Source organism: Salvelinus alpinus, chromosome 18 (genome assembly GCF_045679555.1).
Source record: "Salvelinus alpinus chromosome 18, SLU_Salpinus.1, whole genome shotgun sequence".
Classification (NCBI taxonomy): Eukaryota; Metazoa; Chordata; class Actinopteri; order Salmoniformes; family Salmonidae; genus Salvelinus; species Salvelinus alpinus.
Window position 1 is genome coordinate 11483843 of NC_092103.1, and position 18889 is coordinate 11502731.

General features: G+C 43.7%; 1 protein-coding gene across 2 annotated transcripts in view; it reads left to right on the plus strand.

Annotated features, from left to right (window-relative positions):
- The first annotated feature begins 9242 nt into the window (after window positions 1-9242).
- LOC139543754 (tetratricopeptide repeat protein 28-like) overlaps window positions 9243-18889 on the plus strand; it is a 113126-nt gene continuing 103479 nt past the window's right edge. For both annotated transcript variants that reach the window (XM_071350133.1, XM_071350134.1), the window contains exons 1-2: window positions 9243-9582; window positions 10880-11248. In XM_071350133.1, the coding sequence (XP_071206234.1) occupies window positions 9553-9582; window positions 10880-11248 (399 nt within the window). In that variant the 5' untranslated portion in view covers window positions 9243-9552. The remainder of the gene's footprint in view (window positions 9583-10879; window positions 11249-18889) is intronic.

The window sequence follows — 18889 nt, forward strand, 5'->3', positions numbered from 1 at the left end:
TTTTATTTTTAATAAATTAGCAAAAATTCTAAAAACCTGTTTTCGATTTGTCATTATGGGGTTTTGTGTGTAGATTGTTAAGGAAATGTTTTTCATTAATACATTTTAGAATAACGCTGTAAGGTTAAAAAAATGAAAAAGGGAAGGGGTCTGAATACTTTCCAAATGCACTGTATATGAAGAGATCCATAGAACCCTTTTTCGTTCCATATATAGCACCATTTCTTCTACACAATAAAAACAAATGGTTCTATAATCTATAAGTGTAAAATACTTTTTTGTCTTGTAATGATAGCAATCCCTTTTTGGTGATATATGGAACCCTTTTTTAAGGTTCTGGACTAAAATTACATCCAATGTCAAGACAGTGGGACAATGCCACTCTGCATCCCACTGCTGGCTTTCTTCTGAAGCTAAGCAGGGTTGGTCATGGTCGGTCCCTGGATGGGAGACCAGATACTGCTGGAAGTGGTGTTGGAGTGCCTGTAGGAGGCACTCTTTCCTCTCTTCTGAAAGAAATACAACAATTCCCTAGGGCAGTGACTGCCCTGTGTAGGGTGCTGTCTTTTGGATGGGATGTTAAAACCTCTTGAAGCTAGGGGGCAGAATTTTTATGTTTGGAAAAAATAACGTTCCCAAAGTAAGCTGCCTATTTCTCAGGCCCAGATGCTAGAATATGCATATAATTGACAGATTAGGATAGAAAACACTCTAAAGTTTCCAAAACTGTCAAAATATTGTCTGTGAGTATAACAGAACTGATTTTGCAGGCGAAAACCTGAGGAAATCCAACCCGGAAGTGCCTCTTATTTTGAAAAATCCCTGTTCCATTGCCTGCCTTTCCTTCATTTAAAGGGATATCAACCAGATTCCTTTTCCAATGGCTTCCACAGGGTGTGAACAGTCTTTAGACATAGTTTCAAACTTTTATTCTGAAAAATGAGCGAGATTTATCTAAATGCATCAGTGGATAGCTGAATGTCCTTCGATTAGTTAATGCGCGCGAAAGTTGTAGCTCGACATTTTCTTTATCTCTTTTATTGAATAGTTTACCGTCCGGTTGAAATATTATCGATTATTTATGTTAAAATCAACCTGAGGATTGATTATAAAAAACTTTGACATGTTTCTACGAACGTTACGGAATCTATCTGGAATTTTTGTCTGCCCTTCATGACCGCTCGAGCCTGTTGATTTCTGAACATAACGCACCAACCAAATGGAGGTTTTTGGATATAAAAATAATATTTATCGCACTTGTGATTTCATGAAAATAAATATTTGTAGTAATTTTTTTTGAATTTGGCGCTCTGCAATTGTTTACGAAAATTATCCCGTTGAAGGGATCTGTGCGCTAAGAGGTTTTAAACGGGTGTCCTGACTCTCTGAGGTCACTAAAGATCCCATGGCACTTATTGTAAGAGTAGGGGTATTAACCCCAGTGTCCTAGCTAAATTCCCAATCTGGCCCTCATACCATCATGGTCACCTAATCATCCCCAGCTTACAATTGGCTTATTCATCCCCCTCCTCTCCCCTGTAACTATTCCCCAGGTTGTTGCTGTAAATGAGAATGTGTTTTCAGTCAACTTACCTGGTAAAATAATGGTAAATAAACAGCTTCCTCTGACATAACAGTCAAACGCATCACCCCTCCTCCCCAGTTTTCTGACTGCCCTGGTGAACGGTTGAATGTAAGTGTACTGTAAACTCCGTTAGCTCTCGAATGGTTACCCTGCACGCAGCTGTTGAAGAAGCCTCTGAGAAACACACAAAGACAAGGGTGGACAGGAGACACACAGGAGGCACTGGGTGATGATGAGGAAGATGGTTATAATGTCAGGTCATCAGCATTCCAGAATCCTCTTGGAGACGATGGTGATAGTTCCAGGTTGGTGACCCAGGTGCACCAAAACGTGGTTTCATCATGCCTGGAACACTTTGGTGCAGCTTAGTGAACAAGGTGGCAACCTATGAGGATTTAGGTAGGTGGTTGGTGTTGTATCCAGCATGTTCCCTTCTCAGATTTGGTTCCCCTTTTATTAATATTATCTAGTTTATAATTGTATGAGGTATTACAACTAGAATGTGATTGATGATGATAATTCATGTGCCCATTAGTTTTTCCTCTGTTTTGCGTCACAATATTTCAGTTAGCCTAACCTGGTCTCTTGTTGTTGTTGCTGCAGTTGCTGACTATCTCTTGCCTGTCTTCCTGTGACAGGTGTGTTTGCACAGACAGACGTTGCTGCAGGGAGCATGACCAGTGTCAGGACACCATCCTGTCATCCGAGGCCAACCGCGGAGTCTTCAACAAAAACGCACTCTTAAATGTTGTTTTTTGCCATCATTGTAAGCCTGCCACACACTATGCCATACATTTATTAAACATAAGAATGAGTGTGAGTTTTTGTCACAACCCGGCTTGTGTGAAGTGACAAAGAGCTCTTATAGGACAAGGGCACAAATAATAATATAATAATAATCAATAATTTTGCTCTTTATTTATCCATCTTACATATAAAACCTTGTGAGTAACTCACCACAGCTTAATGAAAAGGGTGTGCTTGAAAGGATGCACATAACTCTGCAATGTTGGGTTGTATTGGAGAGAGTCTCAGTCTTTTTCCACACACAGTCTGTGCCTGTATTTCGTGCTAGTGAGGGCCGAGAATCCACTCTCACATAGATACATGGTTGCAAAGGGCATCAGTGTCTTAACAGCGCGATTTGCCAAGGCAGGATAGTCTGAGCGCAGCCCAATCCAGAAATCTGGCAGTGGCTTCTGATTAAATTATATTTTCACAGAACCGCTTGTTGCAATTTCGATGAGGTTCTCTTGTTCAGATATCGGTAAGTGGACTGGAGGCAGAGCATGAAAGTGATAATGAATCCAGTTGTTTGTGTCGTCCGTTTCAGGAAAGTACCTGCGTAATTGCGCACTCAACTCACTCAGGTGCTTTGCTATATCACATTTGACAATGTCCGTAAGCTTGAGTTCATTTGCACACCAAAGAATTATACAATGGATGGAAAGACATGTGTGTTGTCCTTGTTAATGCAGACAGAGAAGAGCTCCAACACATTTTGGAGTGTCCCACACATTGAATATGGTTGGGGAGAGTCCCTGTAATCCTAGATTCAGATCATTCAGGCGAGAAAAAACATCACCCAGATTGGCCAGTCGTGAAAAACTCATCATCATGCAAGTGGTCAGACAAGTGAAAATTATGCTCAGTAAAGAAAACTTCCAGCTTGTCTCTCAATTTAAAAAAAAACGTGCCAATACTTTGCCCCTTGATAACCAGCACACTTCTGTATGTTGTAAAAGCGTTACGTGGTTGCTGCCCATATCATTGCATAGTGCAGAAAATACACGAGAGTTCAGAGGCCTTGCTTTAACAAAGTTAACCATTTTCACTGTAGTGTCCAAAACGTCTTTCAAGCTGTCAGACATTCCCTTGGCAGCAAGAGCCTCTCGGGGGATGCTGCAGTGTACCCAAGTGGCGTCGGGAGCAACTGCTTGCACGTGCGTTACCACTCCACTATGTCTCCCTGTCATGGCTTTTGCACCATCAGTACAGATACCAACACATCTTGACCACCAAAGTCCATTTGATGTCACAAAGCTGTCCAGTACTTTAAAAATATCCTCTCCTGTTGTCCTGTTTCCAGTGATTTGCAGAAGAGGATGTCTTCCTTAATTAACTACCCATAAACGTAACGGGCATATACCAGGAGCTGCGCCAGGCTTGCCACGTCTGTTGACTCATCCAGCTGTAACGCATATAATTCACTGGCTTGTATTGGAAAGCAGTAATTGTTTCAAAACATCTCCTGCCATGTCACTGATGTGTCGTGAAACAGTGTTGTTTGATGAAGTCATTGTCTGTATAGTTTATTTGGCCATTTCCTCCAGCATTGTCCCAGCCATATCCGCGGCAGCAGGAAGAATTAAATCCTCCACAATAGCATGGCGCTTGCCTGTCCTAGCCACTCGGTAGCTCACCATATAAGACGCTTCTAGCCATTTCTTATTAATGGTATCTGTTGCTACTCGAAAGTCGTCTTAATTCTCGCTCAAAAAACTCCTGTGGCTTATTTTTCAAATTGGCATCTTTTGTTTCTAAATGTCTGCGCAAGAGTGAAGGTTTCAATGAGTTGTGAGATAGTACTTATGCACATATAACACACTGTGGCTGAGGAAAGGCACTACTCCCAATATAAGAGAACCCCAAATCAATGTAGTTCTCATCATATTTGCGCCTCTTCGATGGTCCATCGTCCATGTCTGTTGTTCAGTGCTTTCCAGGGTAAGGGGGCAGTACCTCTTTGGCTGCATCAGATTCAGAACTGTCAGTGTTCATGCTAGCTGGGCTAACAACAAATGTAGAATTACTGATGCTAGCATTGGATGTGCTCGTGGAAGCAGAACAACTTGTGTAGTCGAAGGGGGCAGGTGTAGTACTGCTGGTAGTAGCAGTACTACTAGTAGAGCTGGTATGTGTCTCTATGGACGCGGGCCTTACTTTTTTTTAACCATTTATCAATTTTCAAGCAAATGTAATGAGCAGCAGCTACATTTGGCTACATACGGACCGTTAATGGAAGTTCATTATTTGACTAGGCTACCTGTATTTGACATTGTGTTGTTATTTCGCTGAACACTAGATGGTTTCATTTTATTTTTGGCAGTGAAACGAAGCTACTCAGGCGAGAAAAAAAACTCACCCAAATGTATAGACCCGTTGGAAAATTCTATTTTGATTTGGCATACCCCCGGTACCTTAGTTTGGGAATACCTGCTCTACAGGGAGCCAGGTTTTCCTGTGTCTACTCAATGGCAAGGCTGTGCTCACTGAGCCTGTACTTTGTCAAGGTTTTTTTCTAAGGTTTTGATCAGTAACCATGGTTAAATAGTTTGCCATGGTGTACTGTCGATTTAGGGCCAGAGAGCACTGCATTTTACTTTGTGCTTGTGCTTGTGTTTCCCAATAAATCATGTAGTTTTGTTTTGACTGTGTTGTAATTTGGTTTATTCTGATTGATTGGATGTTCCTGAGGCTTCAGTGTGTTATTAGAACAGGTTTGTGAACTCAGCCACAGGACCAGCTAGATGAGGGGACTCTTTTCTTTGCTCAGCTCTTGGCATTGCAGTAATGATATGAGAGGGGGTCACTGTATTTTAGTTCCAAAACTTAATGGCACTTTTTTTGAGTTTTTATTATTAGTGGATATTGGCCTAATTCTGCCCTGCATGCATTGTTTGTAGTTTTCCTCTGGACATGTAGGACATTCTTACAGAATTCTGCATACAGGGTTTCAATTGGGTGTTTGTCCAATTGGGTTAAATCTTGTTTAGCAAGTGGACCCCGCATCTCGCTGCCATAAAGTGAAATTGGTTCAATGACACATTGAATTAGTTTGAGCCAAATTCTGTTACTGTGAATCGCATTAGGAAGCTTCTGCCTTTTCTCTTAAAATACCCTTTTCTCCCTTCTCTGTATTCACATATGCCTTATATAATATATATATAATTATACTTACTGTATATAATGATACAGTTCAGGCTATTATTGTGTTAACATTTGTGTTGTTGTGTATAGGTTTCACATGTGTTTGCTGGGGGCTGAGGACAGTATTGAAAGCACTTGCACATCTAGCGCTGAATCTACTGATAGATAGTTATTGAGGAAACAATGTACTTTCTATGCCTGTCTTATGTGATATGTGATATGTGATGTGTGGTTTTGATAGCTATCTTAAGATGAATGCACTCTGTAAGTGGCTCTGGATAAGAGCGTCTGCTAAATGACTCAGATTATAATGTATATTAGGCGTAGTGGGATAAGCCTTCTTTAAACTGCTGAAGTTGCTCTGCTTTGACTTCTCCCACCGACCACAGTGCTCTCAGAGGAACTGGTTTGGCTTCTCCCACCGACCACAGTGCTCTCAGAGGAACTGGTTTGGCTTCTCCCACCGACCACAGTGCTCTCAGAGGAACTGGTTTGACTTCTCCCACCGACCACAGTGCTCTCAGAGGAACTGGTTTGGCTTCTCCCACCGACCACAGTGCTCTCAGAGGAACTGGTTTGACTTCTCCCACCGACCACAGTGCTCTCAGAGGAACTGGTTTGGCTTCTCCCACCGACCACAGTGCTCTCAGAGGAACTGGTTTGACTTCTCCCACCGACCACAGTGCTCTCAGAGGAACTGGTTTGGCTTCTCCCACCGACCACAGTGCTCTCAGAGGAACTGGTTTGGCTTCTCCCACCGACCACAGTGCTCTCAGAGGAACTGGTTTGACTTCTCCCACCGACCACAGTGCTCTCAGAGGAACTGGTTTGGCTTCTCCCACCGACCACAGTGCTCTCAGAGGAACTGGTTTGGCTTCTCCCACCGACCACAGTGCTCTCAGAGGAACTGGTTTGACTTCTCCCACCGACCACAGTGCTCTCAGAGGAACTGGTTTGACTTCTCCCACCGACCACAGTGCTCTCAGAGGAACTGGTTTGGCATGTGAGTGACGACGACTACCTCGCTTACGTCTCTTCATGAAGCGCTTCATGCAACATACAATGTCAACTGGAATAGAGTTTAATCCTAACCCATTCCTCTCCGTCGCAGGTGTCAACAGGATGAGCTGTCTCTGTATGCTGCGGTCCATCCTTCCACCCTCTCCACCCACCCGGACCCTGACCTAGAGGAGGACGGCATGGTTGACAACGCCACCCCCATCTCCTACTCCTCCTCCACCTTCACCTCTCCTTACTTTTCCACCCACAACACTCCCTCCAGTGCTGCTCCAGTACACCTCACCACAGGGGGTCAGAGTGGAACATCAGGACCAGTAACTTCAGCGGTCCCTTTCAAGAATATGTCCCAGATTTTGTCACGTTGAAACACATTGTGTGTACAGGGTCAGACAGGGAAGGACAGCCCTACTAGTTGTGTTAGCAGTTGTTGCTTAATGTTTGATCAAATTGTTTGATAAAACATATGGCAGTAGAAGTACTGTAGATCAGTTGGGCAGCAGTGGGAGTGTGTTTAATAAGTGTCTGTCTGGAGCTCACCCCAATATGTTCTCCTCTCCTCTCTAGACTGTCCGAGGGTCTATGGAACAATATGTTCTCCTGTCCTGTCCTCTCTAGACTGTCCGAGGGTCTATGGAACAATATGTTCTCCTGTCCTGTCCTCTCTAGACTGTCCGAGGGGCTATGGAACAATATGTTCTCCTGTCCTCTCTAGACTGTCTGAGGGTCTATGGAACAATATGTTCTCCTGTCCTCTCTAGACTGTCTGAGGGTCTATGGAACAATATGTTCTCCTGTCCTCTCTAGACTGTCTGAGGGTCTATGGAACAATATGTTCTCCTGTCCTCTCTAGACTGTCTGAGGGTCTATGGAACAATATGTTCTCCTGTCCTCTCTAGACTGTCTGAGGGTCTATGGAACAATATGTTCTCCTGTCCTCTCTAGACTGTCTGAGGGTCTATGGAACAATACGTTCTCCTCTCCTGTCCTCTCTAGACTATCTGAGGGTCTATGGAACAATATGTTCTCCTGTCCTCTCTAGACTGTCTGAGGGTCTATGGAACAATATGTTCTCCTGTCCTCTCTAGACTATCTGAGATTGTATGGAACAATATGTTCTCCTGTCCTGTCCTCTCTAGACTGTCTGAGGGTCTATGGAACAATATGTTCTCCTGTCCTCTCTAGACTGTCTGAGGGTCTATGGAACAATATGTTCTCCTGTCCTGTCCTCTCTAGACTGTCTGAGGGTCTATGGAACAATATGTTCTCCTGTCCTCTCTAGACTGTCTGAGGGTCTATGGAACACTATGTTCTCCTGTCCTCTCTAGACTGTCTGAGGGTCTATGGAACAATATGTTCTCCTGTCCTCTCTAGACTGTCTGAGGGTCTATGGAACAATATGTTCTCCTGTCCTCTCTAGACTGTCTGAGGGTCTATGGAACAATATGTTCTCCTGTCCTCTCTAGACTGTCTGAGGGTCTGGTTCAAGGAGTTGTCTGGGGTTCAGTCTGTCTTGCTGGAGTATGTCTCTCTGTCGTGTTTCACAGTACAGCCACAGGACTGCACACAGGGGACAAGGTCAGTACACTACACACTCACAGACACACACACACACTGCACACATGCTGTCTCTCTCTCTCTCTCACACACACGCACACACGTGAGTTTGTAACAGTCTCCTTGCCTACAGCTGCTCAGCTGCTCTGGTAAAACCCTCTCTCACTCTGCTTGAGCAGCAGAAGAAGACTGGTGGAGACATTGAGGAGTGGCGCCAATCTTTAGGACCCTGGACAAAATGTCAGGAGGCCCAACTGACGGGCTCGACGCAAAGGACTACACAAGCTCCGCTTCAGGATGACAAAACCCAACGTGCACTAGACCAGGAAGCACAAACAATGTGCTTTAGTAGGCGATGCGATGCGCCAATGTGATGTAGTGTTGCCTGATCTATTTAGTCACACCATTTATTTGATTTGATTAGTTTAGTTTATTAGTCATATGCACAGGGTACAGTGCAATTCTTAAGCCCCCGAGCTCCAACAGTGCAGGTCAAAAAGAGATGTAAAAATACATATATTTCCTCACCCAGGGATATGAATACTAACATAGTAGTTGTACAGTAAATAGTGACAGTAGTATCAGGGGCTGTTGTGAAGGGAAGACCATGTTTCAAGTCCGGTGCGTAAATATCAAGGCTTTAGTGTACAAAACGGTTTCTTTTTAACCACTGTCTGTGCTCAGCATTCATGCCTGTAAGTTTTACACTTCAATGTACAACCACTGTAAGTTGTACATTGAAGTTACTTGTATAAGAAAACACATCGTTGTCAAAGACAAACAGTGTTTGGATGTCATGTTTTTATTCATTATGTCATTGACATTTTACCAAACAATTTCTAAATGTACTACAAAATAAGCCATAACCAGAATAAGTTACTGAAATGCAGAGGGATGTTGGCTGTATTGTCTTTTTCTAGATTTCTTCTTCATTTGTTTATCACCCTTTGATTCAAGGCCATTGTGCAATCTACTTTTAAGTAAACCGCACCTTATGCATGTTCATTTACTAAGAGGGTTGCAGAAAGTAATCATCTATTACCAAAATGCTGTAGAAACAATAGCTACAGCTCCACAGTGGAATGAATAGCTGCTAGGTAACTCAACCCCTCTCTGATGTCACCACGGGTAACTGAGACCTGGAGACCGACTGGAGCTGCATCCGTGGAGCTCGAGCCTACCGAGACACGCCTCCACCGGCCACAAATTCCGTTACTCGGGGAAAAACGGATTTGACAACATGGCGCACTTTCTGGGAAATAACTTTAGTTAGTTCGCGGCCGGTAGAGTGGGAATATCGCATGATTGTTCACTTTTTCGAGGTCCATGAAAACAGAATGGTTGGAGTTCCTTCCTACTACATTGCTGTGTGAGATCGCACTGTTTCTCTGTCCTGTTTGGGAAGCGGACTGCATGGGATGAAAGTTTTAAGTCGCTGCCGCTGGGTATAAAACTAGGACAGGATGGAGAAACATCGACCGAAGAAAGAAAGGGTAAATATAACCCAATGACACAAAAAAAAGACCGTTTATTTGACAAAGCAGAGCCTATGGGCTATATATCTAACTGCAATATAGGCTGGCTAACCTATCAACATCAGCCAACGCGCTTTGATGATGCGTTTGATGTTGTGTCCAAGTGGCGCAGCTATTCAGCCCATACCGCGCTAGTATGTAGCACATTGCATTTCAGTAGCAATTTAGTGGAAGATAAAAGAGGCCATGTTACAGTATTACTTTAATAATAAGACAAGATACAAATGTAACATTCTCTTTTACAGGTGGTATGTTACTTGGGTGACAAAGAGCACGTGGTGGTTGAATCTTTAGTGTGTCTCTCTCTCGCTCTCTTTGTCAGAGGAGGTCCCTGCTTTCATTCTCTCAGGAATGTGTTTCTCCCTGCTGACCTGGGCTGAGCTGGGAGGGGGAGGAAGGGACATGGAAGTGGTGTGTGTGTGCGTATGTGTGTATGCATGTGAGTGTGTGTGCTTGTGAAGAGGGTGTTCTTGTACTACTGTTCCAACAAAACCGTTTTGACTAATGCATACAAGCCTATTGGCTGTATACACAGGTTGAAAAGCTTCTCTCTCTCGCTCACTCTCTCACTCGCTCACTCTCTCTCTGTCTCTTTCTCTCTCTCTCTCTGTGTATTCTCAGTGGAAACTTCCTACTGTGTGAGTTAGTGCTCCAATCAGCTGTTTGGACAGAGAAAGCCACTGGGACTGTGTGTGTGTGTGTGTGTGTGTGTGTGTGTGTGTGTGTGTGTGTGTGTGTGTGTGAGAGAGAGCGATAATGACAGCCTTGGTGTAAGTCATTCTGAAAGGACAAATCTGGCAACAGCAGATCAGGGAGGGAAGCAGCTTTTCTAAGTTGGGGCGACAGAGGGCTAACCTCAACGTACACGCACACAGTCTTGTACAGCTAACCTTGTGGGGACACACAATTCAGTACCATTCAAAATCCTTACCCTAACCTTAACCTTAAAACCTAAACCTAACCCACAAGAATAGTTAAACACACACACACACACACACACACACACACACACACACACACACACACACACACACACACACACACACACACACATATACATACACACACAATATCAAATGCTGATATAAACATTGCTTTAATGTTTTGGTGGAACAGATTAGATTAGTTTATCAACATGGTTCTCTGTAAAATGACTTTAACGTTGAGAAAAGTGTATCTGATTGAATGAAAAGATAACTGACCCCTCTTCCCCACGTTTCTCCTCTTCCTCCTCCCTCTCTCCTCTCCATCTCAGTTCTCTCTCTTCGGCCCTCGCTCTTCTACCCGAGCCACCAACCCTCCCTCTTCCTCCTCTTCATCCTCTACCTCTGCTCACCCCATCCCTCCCCCTCTCTGCCAGACAGACCCTCATCCTTGCATCCCTCCCGGGCCTCCTATCCTTTCTAAGGCAGAGTTTCTGGAGGCAGTACGTCGCAGTAACCAGGCATGCCAACGGGGGCAGTACAGCCTGGCAGTGCAGCTATATGGGGAGGCCCTGTCTGCTGACCCTCAGAACTGCATCCTGTACAGTAACCGTTCTGCGGCCCTTCTCCACCTGGGACAGTACCAGACCGCCCTGGACGACGCCCTCAAAGCCCGCCTGCTTAACCCCAAATGGCCCAAGGTAGGACTGGCTTTATTCAAGTCTATACTAGAACATACAGCCGCTAAACAAATGAGAGAGAGAGAGAGAGAGAGAGAGAGAGAGAGAGAGAGAGAGAGAGAGAGAGAGAGAGAGAGAGAGAGAGAGAGAGAGAGAGAGAGAGAGAGAGAGAGAGAGAGAGAGAGAGAGAGAGAGAGAGAGAGAGAGAGAGAGAGAGAGAGAGAGAGAGAGAGAGAGAGAGAGAGAGAGAGAGAGAGAGAGAGAGAGAGAGATGAATGAATTGGCAAAAACATTAGAAGAATCGACAGCACCTGGTATCACCCTACACAACACTGAAATCAAGTGTCTGCTGTACGCAGATGACCTGGTGCTGCTGTCTCCCACTAAAGAGGGGTTACAGCAACACCTAGATCATCTTCACAGGTTCTGTCAGACTTGGGCTCTGACTGTTAACCTAAAAAAAACAAATATAATAATATTCCAAAAAAGGTCCGGAAATAAGGATGACAAATATAAATTCTATTTGGACACAGTTCTATTAGAACACACCAAAAACTACACATATCTAGGACTAAATATCAGCAACACAGGTAGCTTTCACATGGCTGTGAATGAGCTGAGAGACAAAGCAAGAAGAGCATTCTATGCCATTAAAAGGAACATCAAAATTGAAATTCCAATTAGAATCTGGCTCAAAATTTTTCAATCAGTTATAGAACCAATTGCTCTATATGGCAGTGAAGTATGGGGTCCACTCTCTAATAATGAATTTACTAAATGGGACAAACATCCAATTGAAGTATTGCATGCAGAGTTTTGCAAGACTGTATTGCAAGTACAAAGAAAAACTCCAAATAACGCATGTAGGGCAGAATTGGGCCAATATCCCCTCCTCATTCGAATAGAAAAAAGAGCCATCAAATTTTACAACCATCTAAAAACAAGTGACCCTAAAACATTCCATCACACAGCTCTACAATGTCAAGAGATGAAACCAGAGAAGAGTCCCCTCAGCCAGCTAGTTCTGAGGCTCAGTTCACCAACCCAAACCAACCCCATAGAGCCTCGGGACAGCCCTCAGAAAATCTGGCCCAACCAAATCATCACAAAACAAAAAGAAAAATATATAACCTATTGGAAAGACACCACAAAAAATCAAAGTAAACTTCAATGCTATTTGGCTCTAAACAGACAGTACATGGTGGCAGACTATCTGACCACTGTGACTGATAGAAAACTGAGGAAAACATTGACTAGGTACAGACTCAGTGAGCACAGTCTAGCTATAGAGACCGGTCGTCACAGACAAACCTGGCTGCCCAGGGAGGACAGGCTGTGCTCACTCTGCTCCAGGGGAGAGGTAGAGACAGAAGTGCATTTCCTACTACACTGTGACAAATACTCAGACCTAAGAGCATATTTCTTTCCCAAAATTATAATTCAATACAAAGAATTTGAAACTATAAAAGATGAAGAAAAATTCAAATATTTGTTGGGTGAAAAGCCAAAATGTGCAGTTTTGGCAGCCAAATATGTGTCCTCCTGCCACAGCCTGAGGGACAGCCAGTGAAAAATGCAAAGTAATGTTGATAATATTTCCCATTTAGCTTAGTTTTGTTTTGTCTTTCGTACCAGGTCATGTGTCTTCTCAGTCATGTTGACACTGGTCTACTACTGTTGCTTTAATGTATTGTTGTTCTGATTAATATTGTTGTTGTAGCTGTTATTAATGGTAATCCCATGTCCACTACTACTATTATTATTGCTGTTAGTCCCACCATTTATTTATATATAAATATATATATATTTTGTGTATATATATACATATATATTTTATTGAAATTTTTCGATATGTATACTTTGACAATGTAAGTAATAATAACTTGCCATGTCAATAAAGTCAATTGAATTGAATTGAATTGAATTGAGAGAGAGAGAGAGAGAGAGAGAGAGAGAGTCAGGGGTCTCTGTAAGGAGTCAGAACCTAAAAAGGCTTTTCCAGGCTGGCTCTGTTATTTCTCTCTCTCTGGGTCTGGGCCAGCTCCACTCCACTTCCCCTCTCTATACTGAAGAGAATAGACGGAAGCTGCTTCTGGGTGTGTGTGTCGTAGCAGTAGTCCTGCTGCTGTATTCTCTGTGGGTCAGTGTGAAGGTCAGGTGTAATGAACTACCACTCTGAGAACGTTGCTTACCTCAGCCTGGCCTCCCTCTCTTTTCCTTTCCTTCTGCTCTCTTTTATTTTCTTCCCTCTTTTTGTCAGCCTCCCTTCCTCCGGTCGCCAATCCGCTGCACCCCTGTCGACTTCTGTGTTGGCACAGCAGGCTACACACACACACACACACACACACACACACACACACACACACACACACACACACACACACACACACACACACACACACACACACACACACACACACATGGCAGAGTTGGGCATGGGAGCTGAGAGGCAACAGGGAAAACAGAAGCAGGGGCACAAAAGCACAGTGAATAGAGGTGTGTGTGTTTGTCTTTGTGTGTGTCGTGTGTGTGTTTGTGTGTTTGTGTGTGTGTGTCGTGTGTGTCGTGTGTGTGTGTGTCGTGTGTGTGTGTCGTGTGTGTGTGTGTGTGTGTGTGTCGTGTGTGTGTGTGTGTGTGTGTCGTGTGTGTGTGTAAGGCGCACAGACGTTGTTTTTCTTGTTTTTTCACTTCTTTCTCTCCTTTTGTCGGTGTGTTTCGTGCTCCGCTTTAACTGGTCTTTGTTTCTTTGTTATTTAAATGGAGCCGTGTCGCAGGAGTGAAAAGCCTTGGAGTATTTTTCTCCCATACAACCTTCCTGTTTTCTGTCTGGAGCTCTTTGCTGTTTGGGAGTTGCCCTCTCCTCTTTCAGCCTTCACTGGGTTTCTGTATAGTTGTTGCTAGGCAGATTGGCATATTGAAAGAGGCTTTTTCACGTACAGGTGCATTGAGCACCCAGGGTTCACAGTGGTGAGAAACTAAGTAGCACAACTCAAACCTTATGGCTCTTAATTTCAATGGACAGATGGATGAAGCTTAGAAAGACCATGCAGTTTGAAAAAAAGTCTCTTTCTGATGGATTGTTGACTGACTTTTCTGTCTATACTGGTCCTTCGTCTTAGACCCTGGCTCTGTTGTTCTGGAAATCTCTCTCTCTCTCTCTCTCTCTCTGAGTTGTTAAGCTCTCCAAACTATACCATGTTCAGCTCTTTAAGTCAGTCATGGTCCCTATGAAAGGCTTTGAAGTGGTCAGCCTGTCACTACAGATTTACATATGAAGGCCCATATGTACCCTGAAAGGTCTGCCTCGTGAGACGAAAAACTCTGGGAGTGTGTTTGGTTGGACATGTTCCCGTGTAGCTTTCACCTTTTTGAAGCAGCTTTCAGACCCATAAACATCAGAACACCACAACTATTTAGGTTGGGCAGTGATGTTGCATCATAAACACCAGAGGGCAGTATTACGTCTCGAACAGAAATCCCTTTCTCGCATGACACACAATCACACATCAAATATAATCCTGAATATAAAACCCACAAAATGCACCATCTAAAGCCCAATCCACTGTTTCAGGTCAAGGGTACACAATACAGGCTTTAAATAAAACAGTTATGGGCATTGAATTGGTGTAGGCCTAAATGCATATGATTGGTCGTTAGTTGTGTGCGTGCTGGGGTTAAAAAAAATGAATACACTCCTAAACATTTAGTTCCACATGCAGCAGAGCGCTTAATGAAAAATAGCATCCTCTCCTTCTCCTCTCCTATTAAAAGACTAACACCAGATGATGACAGTTTGCAGCCTCTCATCCGTGAGAGTGTGATAACGTGATGAAAAGCGCACATCATCAGCATCTATTTCCTGCTGTCACATGCGCACTAATGCACACACACACTCACACACACGCACCCCTCTAATGAGCCTCAGTGCGGGCTAGCACTATAGTGGGCTTAATTGGTTGTTATTAATTGGGAGATGTTCATACACACTCACACACACACACACACACACACACACACACACACACACACACACACACACACACACACACACACACACACACACACACACACACACACACACACACACACACACACACACACACACACACAGACAGACATCTGCTCACACACACACACACACACACACACACACACACACACACACATCTGCTCACACACAGCCAGAGCCTACCAACTCTGCTTTCTCAGCGAAGCACCCCAATCCCTCCTCTCTGCCCACCTTTCTCTCCCACTCACACAGTTGGGTTCCTTTGTAGAGTGGCAGTGTGGAGGAAGGAGACATTTGGAGAGAGGGATGGATTGGTCATTAGGAGGGAGGTATGGGAAAAATGAGACGTAAAGAGAGAGGTGGATAAATGGGTGAATAGATGTGAAAGAGAGAGTAAAAGCGGAAGAGGACGGGAGGTGGAATACAAGTTGTTATTAAACAGTGGTTATGTTGTGTTGGATAATTATAAAGTTAGTGTGTCAGTGGCCTTCATACAGAGTGTGAGAGGGTTACACTTCTGAATGTATTGTCAGCTGGAAAGGGTTTGGGCTTTAGTTTTAATCCTGACCATAAGCCCAGTTGTACACCAGACTCTCCACAGCAGCTTTTCCCAGCGTTCCCATTTCAGCAGCCCAGAGGAATGCAGCCAGTGTCCCATATTCTCTGTTTTGGAATTCTGTTCTCTGTGGTGGATTTGGGAATTCCCCGGTACCTCAGCCTTTTCCGGGAAGCTTCTGGAATAAGAATATGTGTTCTTCTAGAGGAGATTGGTGCTGGTGCTGCCATAATAGAGAGTGGGGAAGAGAGGGGAAGAAAGGGGAAGAGAGGGAGGGAGAGAGAGAGAGATCAGTATGTAGCCACTAATAACTGGGTGTGTGAGTCTATTTCCAGGCGAGGATTAATGAACAATCACATATGATGGGTAATTAAAGGGAAGGAGTATGAGGGGCCCTGTGCTGTGTGTGTGTGTGCGTCTGTGTGTGAGTATGTGCTCCTGTGTGTTTTTGGTTTTACTATCCTTGTGGGGACCAGAACCCATTCTGTGAGCTTGTGTGGCCTACCACTTTGCGGCTGAGCCGTTGTTGCTCCTAGATGTTTCTACTTCACAAATTTGAAGGGGTGTCCACATACTTTTGTATATATAGTGTCGTGGTCTAAATTCTGCTGTTTTTAAAGTCCTTTACACTTCTTTTGTTATACCAGCCTCTGATATTATTTATGATTTATTTAGGGTTGTTTACACTTTTCCAAATTGTCAGAAAAATTATATTTCTAATAATAATAATAACCTCCTTTTTCCTTGATCTCCTTCATATTGTTAATATGATCATTGTTATAATAATAAGTAATGTCATTATCATTAGTAGGCTTAGTATAGCAGCCTTATATAACCACCATCGAGCTTTAGGCCTAAGAGCGTGTCCTGTTTAGTCTTAATACTGTAGCTTACTTAAGCCTACAGTATATTTCAATAGTTATATAGGCTACTGTATCAATCGATCATTAATTTGTTCATGTCATCACGCAGCATAGCAGGCAGTCATGATTTGAAATGCAATCAAGCATTTTAGTTTTAAAATAAAATAACAACGCAGCCACTGAATAAATAACAAACCGTTCCATTTCTAAAATTGCATATTCACGTTTTTGCTGTAATGAAGGCTTAACAAAAAAACTTTACAACAGAATCTCTGGGAAGCGTATCATTTATTTAGTGTTGTTTACATTGTTCCAAACGGTCAGAAAAATGATATTGAAATCTAACAGCACCTGTTTGGCACACATAATATGCACGCAGGGCTTGCTCCTTACCTTATTTTTCTTGATCTCCGTTATTTTCCACAACGAGTCAAATTTATTCCCCACGTCTGTCTTCCCCTTTAACTCCTGAGCAATTAGTAAACATTCCCCCGTTTCGAGGTTATCCATTTTACTGTCATGTGTTACGGTGTTCTGACTTTGCTATGACCAATTTATTGATGTGATTATGATATACATCAGGCCCTATTGCTTGCGTGCATTTGATGCATACACGTGTCACGTAAAGAGGGCAAGGGTTGAGGGAACAGGGAATGTTTTTCCTAAACAAATGAGGGATTTCGGTAACATAAGTTTTCAGTCAGAAATGGCTGTAATTATGTTGCAGCTTCAGTGACACGGACAGAGGGCTGTTGATGTTCCGCGGTGGTCGCTGCAGCAGGGAGGAGAGAGAGAGAGACAACGGTTGTGCTAGTCACACAGTCACTCTGTTTTTTTTAACAAAGCAAGTCTGAGCCCCGGCCCGGCACAATCAAATCAATTGCGGTCGGACTCCCTCTAGTCGTTTGTTTGTCTTAATTATTTCATCAAACAGTTCCCTTAAAGCATCAGACATGCTCAGTGCATATAGTTGATTTCGTTAAAACACATACGTAGGATGTGTCTATGTATGGAAAAATACAAGTTTAAAAAGAACGGACGACTCTTGTTCGACTAATATATTTTTTTAGTCGGGGACAGTCCTAGGATCAATCTAATGTCAAGGACACCATTCTATCTCCTACACTGGTGATGTAGATCACCACTGTCCCCTCAGGGGCTAACACACCATTCTATCTCCTACACTGGTGATGTAGATCACCACTGTCCCCTCAGGGGCTAACACACCATTCTATCTCCTACACTGGTGATATAGATCACCACTGTCCCCTCAGGGGCTAACACACCATTCTATCTCCTACACTGGTGATGTAGATCACCACTGTCCCCTCAGGGGCTAACACACACCGACACGCACACACCATTCTATCTCCTACACTGGTGATATAGATCACCACTGTCCCCTCAGGGGCTAACACATCATTCTATCTCCTACACTGGTGATATAGATCACCACTGTCCCCTCAGGGGCTAACACACACCGACACGCACACACCATTCTATCTCCTACACTGGTGATATAGATCACCACTGTCCCCTCAGGGGCTAACACACCATTCTATCTCCTACACTGGTGATATAGATCACCACTGTCCCCTCAGGGGCTAACACACACCGACACGCACACACTCTTCAGCCCATTCGTGTCAGGTCAGAGGAATCAGCTGTTGGTAGCTGATCATTTTTGTAAATATGCAGGTCTCTACACAACAACACACACACGGCTGTGGAGACATTTTCAACGTTTGTACTTGGGCGATATTTAGAATGCGCAGTTTAGCCACACGAAAGTCTGGAATAGACAGCAGGAAGAGCGAGAGAGCAGGGAGAGAGCGGAAGTGGGAGAGAGTTGTGGGGGGGGGGGGGGGGGAGGCAGGTTGTGGGTTGAGGTCCTGATGTTTTGGCTTGGAGATAGACATGGGTGATTAAGAGAGGATAGAGAGAGAGAGATAAATGGTGTGAGGGAGAAAGAAAGAGGGGGGGGGGGGGGGGTGTCGAGAGAGACACCACCGCTAGTAACATAAGGATCATATCTGGCCAAAGAACACAAAATAAATCATGTATTAGAAAATAGTACTTCTATTTGGAATTTGAAGTAACCACTACTCTAGGAAAGGGATCATTTAATGTGTCCATGCTTTTTGCCATGGTTATATGAAATAGTTAATATCTTGCTATTGCACATGCTTGCACCCACACACACACACACCTCCAGTATATTACTGTCTGACAGT